The sequence below is a fragment of the Erigeron canadensis genome, chromosome 5, assembly GCF_010389155.1.
Source record: "Erigeron canadensis isolate Cc75 chromosome 5, C_canadensis_v1, whole genome shotgun sequence".
Lineage (NCBI taxonomy): Eukaryota > Viridiplantae > Streptophyta > Magnoliopsida > Asterales > Asteraceae > Erigeron > Erigeron canadensis.
The window spans coordinates 36254636-36259986 of NC_057765.1; the positions used below are offsets into that span (position 1 = coordinate 36254636).

The window sequence follows — 5351 nt, forward strand, 5'->3', positions numbered from 1 at the left end:
AGCCGGAAGGAACGAGTTAAACCAAGACGTGCTAGGGTTATGAGCCTCACGGTAGGACCAAACATTCGCGATCAAATCATTGCGGCTCAAGTACAAGCCACTCGACCAGAAACTTTGGTAATGAGAATTTGGATGGTATGGAGCAACAATTCGATAGGAAGAGTGATAATGGGCTCTATTTAGTTGGAAGGCTCTGGGTTCCCATTTTCGGCAATCTAAGAACTCTTCTCATGCATGAAGCTCATCGATCACCTTATTCGGTCCACCCCGGGTCGGATAAGATGTATTTTGATTTAAGAGATTTCTATTGGTGGCCGGGTATGAAGCGAGATGTGGCTAGGTATGTGAGTGAGTGCCTTACTTGCTTACAAGTGAAAGCCGATCATAAGAAGCCACCCGGATTATTAGTGCAACCCGAGGCCCCCGAATGGAAATGGGAACACATTGCAATGGACTTCATAACGAAGTTACCGAAGACAAGAAGTGGTCGCGATACAATTTGGGTGATAGTTGATCGGTTAACGAAGTCGGCTCATTTCGTGGCCATTCGTGAAACCGATGGTGTTGACACCTTAGCTCGTTTGTACATCAAGGAAGTGGTGTCTAAACATGGAGTTCCGGTTTCTATCATCTCCGATAGAGATTCCCGGTATAACTCGAATTTATGGAGGGCCTTTCATCGTGCAATGGGTACGCGACTAAATATGAGCACGGCGTTCATCCTCAAACGGATGGGCAAACCGAAAGAACAATACAAACGCTTGAAGATATGTTAAGGGCATGTGCCATTGATTTTAGTGGGAGTTGGGAAGATCACTTGCCTTTGGTGGAATTTTCATACAACAATAGTTATCATGCCACCATCCAAATGGCGCCTTTAGAGCTTTATATGGTAGGGTTTGCCGATCTCCCTTAGCTTGGGCGGAGATCGGTGAAAGCCAACTCATTGGACCGGAGATTGTGGTGGAAACAACAAAGGTGATCTACCAAATCAAGGAGAGATTGCAATTGGCCCGTGAAAGACAAAAGAAGTATGCCGATGTGAGGCGGCGACCGCTAGAGTTTGAAGCGGGGGATTATGTATTGTTGAAGGTGTCGCCATGGAAGGGTGTTATCCGTTTTGTGAAGAGAGGCAAACTCGGGCCAAGGTATATCGGTCCTTTTAAGATTATTGAACGGGTTGGGAAGGTTGCTTATCGGTTGGAATTGCCACAAGAACTTGGGGGAGTACATGATGTCTTCCACATTTGCAACCTACGCAAATGCTTGGCGGACCCGACAAACATGTGCCTATGAATGAAATTCGGGTGGATAAGAATTAAATTTTGTGGAGGAGCCGGTAGAGATCTTGGACCGTCAAACCAAAAAGCTCAAGAACAAGCGTTATACCATTGTTAAGGTTAGATGGAATGCTAGACGCGGAGCCGAGTTCACGGGGCGTGAGGATCATATGAAGTCCAAGTACCCGGATGTGTTAATAATTAGTGTTTTATTAGATTTCGGGACGAAATCCTTATCGGGGGAATAATGTAACATCCATGAATTTTGACCCGTTGACTTTAGTATCATGTTGAATATAGTAGTTAATGATATCTTTAAATCCATCTTGTGGTTAAATGACTAATTGTATACTCAATGAGCGGTTGACGGTGTGCTAGATGTATGTCGTGGTTTTGAACTAATTAGTTATGTGACGGGTCAACCCATGGATCAAAGTCTTGACCCATGACCCACCTTAGTCAACCCAACCCCACCCACCTTATCCTTCCTTCCCTATTCTTCTTATCTCTCTCTTCTTTACTCCCAAGAACACACTCTCCTTTCACTCCTCTCTCTAATTTAATTCATAGTTCATGGAAATTCAAGCTTAGTTAATGCAAGAATAATAAATCTTATCACCATTTTAACTTCATATCAAAAACTTGGGTTCCAAAGTGTAAGAAATGACCTCATTTGAATCAAAATTCGGGTTTGAGGATTTGTGAAGCTTTTGGTAAGTAAATTCTACTCTATGACCTTCACTTCATGTTAGTAAATGTACCTATAGTTGTGCCAAAACATTTTCGGGTCACAAATCGTCAAAAGTCGAATTAGGGTTTGTCTAGGGTTAGTAATGGGTAAACCGAATTTGAACTTGAGTTGGTGTTTTGAAGAAAGATTTTAAAGTGGGTTTGGGTTATTCATGTGTAAACATGCTTAATTATGCTTCATATTGAGTTTGATGCTTCACAAATCGATTTTGGGTGTCAAAAATGAGTTATGGGTTAGTTTTGGTGTGTTTAGGTCGAAATGGGGCTGAGGTGAACTGGGTGAGCTGCTGCGCAGCTAGTTAAGCTGCTGCGCAGCTTCACATTCTGTTTTTCAGCTGCTGCGCAGCTAGTTAAGCTGCTGCGCAGCTTCGCGAGTCTGTTTTTCAGCTGCGGCGCAGCGATAAGTTGCGGCGCAGTTGGGGGCTTAAATCACTTAACTTTTTCCTAGCTTTAGTTCTAACATCCTAGGATCGTCCCGACCTTTCCGGAATGTACTCTTATGACCTTATTGGTGCCCTACACATGACAAACGAGTCGTTTAAAGTTGGGTGTCCTCTTTGGAACCTAATTCAAGACATTAACATAAACTAAATAAACATATAACTTATGTTTGAGAATGAGGCGACCTTGGGGCGACTTCATTTTGGTTACAAACTATTACATGACCTCCCTAACGACCATGTGGGTCCCGAAAGTCTTTCAAAGCCATAAACTAAAGCTAAAACTAGTTAGAGAATCGTCTTTGGGAATAATGCATGTCTTGTATACATTACTAGGTTGTGGACGCGTGGAGCACTATAATCACCTATAATCTCATCTTAATTCGATATTAGCCTCTTTTGCCAATCAAGGTGAGTTCGTATCTCCCTACTCTATTGAGATTCGGGCTGAAAAGTGTACATTGTGTGTTTATTTGTTTGAATTAGTTGTTTGTTTGAATGATGATTGATGGATGAATCATTGAAATGTTTGTGTATGTTGGTATTGAGAAAGGTTATATTTGATTAGATGTACATACATGGAAGTCGACTTCGCGTTCAAAAGGTTTGAGATGTGGAGGGTTAGCGCTGGTACACCCTGTATACAAACATCGAGGACTCTTTGAAAGCAAGCCCTCTCAAGTGTATGTATGTATAGTTTGATCATATTGTTGGTTATTGGATGTGGATTGATGGATTGTTGTGCTTGCATTGTGTTGGTTGCTTGAGATGATTTGGTTGTCTGTTGAGACAAATGTGTTATCCAGGTATAGACGTATACACTGGTGTTGGTCATCCGGGTTATAGACGTATATTCGCCGACGTTTTGAGATGCCACAATGGTCATGGTGATGACCTGTGAGTATCGTTGCATAGATGGCATAATGGCCCTACATATTATATGTATTTTGGTTGGCATGCATATCATTCACATCATGGCATTGACATTGCATTGATTGTTCTTATACGTTTGTTATATAGTGATGCAATGGTTGGATGACGTGTAAGACTACTTGTATGTGATAATTGTTCTTGTTTTTATGATATGTGGTTATGGTCGGTGGTTCATCTTGGGCCACCACTACGAACTCACAACCTCGTGTTGACTTGTAGAACACTTTTCAGGTAATCAGGTGGTTCAAGGATGTGTGATGCATGATCTGGTGTAGCTTTGGTTTCGGGCATGGACTTTATGGATCAAGGATTCATTACGCCATTTGATTAATGCTTAGGATCGATAGCCATCTCTAGAATTTCTTTTGTAAACTTTGATGGTCATTTGCTCCTTGTGCATTGTTTGAATATTTGACTTGTTGTGGATTCACCGAATTCATTAATGTCATTTAGTTGCCTACGATAATCCCTCCTTGTGCTATATGATTTCCGTAATATTTCGAGCCCTAGCTGGGTGTTACACATGTGGTTTTCTAGTGATTAATTTATGGAGGTGCTCAAAAAGTTATACACTATATAAAAATTATAACTTTTTATGTGAATAAAGTTTATAGAAACGGGACATGCGAATTGACAAAATACCCTTAATGAATTAATCACCATCAACCCTTAATAATAATTTACACAATTGGTCATATTAGAAAATATCTCTACCAACCTCTTAAATAAATATTTTTACCTACACCATAGATGTCGCCATCATGATCCCGCCGTATTTGAGCGGGTACTAGCTGTATTTAATAAGGTGGTCCTGCTGTACAGAAACTCGATATCTTCGAAACCGAAATAAACAAATATCAATATCTATTAGTAACATTTAATAAGTGTTGATGATCAGTTTTAAAAAACACTAATTGAAAGCAGGAAAAGCATGTAGTATAAATAATAAAATATACAAATAGTAAATAAATAACCAAGTGAGGTGGAGCCTTTGACTTAAGAAAAGTCAAGATCTACAATAATAATTAGTACTACATTCTTGTGGTATGGGTCTATATAACATTGCTAGTTGCCATATTTTTCTTAAGTTAATTGCATCATTTTTCTTTTGACAAATGAGAGGCAGGGCATGTTCATACTTCTTATGTGTTCTGATGATCAAGCTACAACAGTACCACCAGATCGACAGTCGATGCCACGCTCCTCGACGGATTCTTTTGGACAATGACGTGGACACAGATGTTTCTTTGCTTTACTCTATATGTTGAAGCTAACCGTTCTGAGTCGATTTACAGGTTTTTCTCATAATATATACATATTTATTCATAATTACTCAACAAACACACAGCATTTATCGGTTTGTTCGGTTTACACTTTTATTTTCGTGATGAATTTGTCATTTGTTTGTTACGTGCTGTTCATGGAGATCGTATCATTGTGACTTTGGAATATGTAGAAAAACTTATTTACTTACCAACTCTTTTGAATTGTTTGTTGTCAAATCAAAACGCTAAAGTTTATTTCAACTATAGACATATACGTACAAACAGTCGTATTTATGTTCTGTTCCTTCTTTCTTTGAAACTAAATATATGTAAATTCTATATCTATTTTCAAATGTCTTGTCAAACAAATTAACATACCCTTACAATACCTCATATATATATATATATATATATATATCATGAGCTAACAAACATATTCTTGTTATTTTTTTTATTTTTTATTTTTTGTAAAGTTACATATTCTTGTTATTGTTAGTACTTAATTAAAAGTTATAGAATTGAAATATTAAAGTATAACGTATTCTTGTAATGAGGAGAAAATTTTGTTTATTTTTTAAAATGTCTTGTTTTATACACATAAATTTACGAAAAATGCATGTTGTGTTACAAGCAAATAACAAATAAATTTTCACCAAATAATGTGACAAATTAAATAGACCAAT

The 5351-nt window shown here is 38.3% G+C and overlaps 1 protein-coding gene across 1 annotated transcript; it reads left to right on the top strand.

Moving 5' to 3' along the window:
• Nucleotides 1–281: 281 nt before the first annotated feature.
• Nucleotides 282–1296, top strand: LOC122601708. The gene is made up of 2 exons (XM_043774448.1): nucleotides 282–690; nucleotides 917–1296. The coding sequence occupies exons 1-2, from the start codon at nucleotides 282–284 to the stop codon at nucleotides 1294–1296; spliced, it is 789 nt and encodes a 262-aa protein (XP_043630383.1).
• Nucleotides 1297–5351: the final 4055 nt, after the last annotated feature.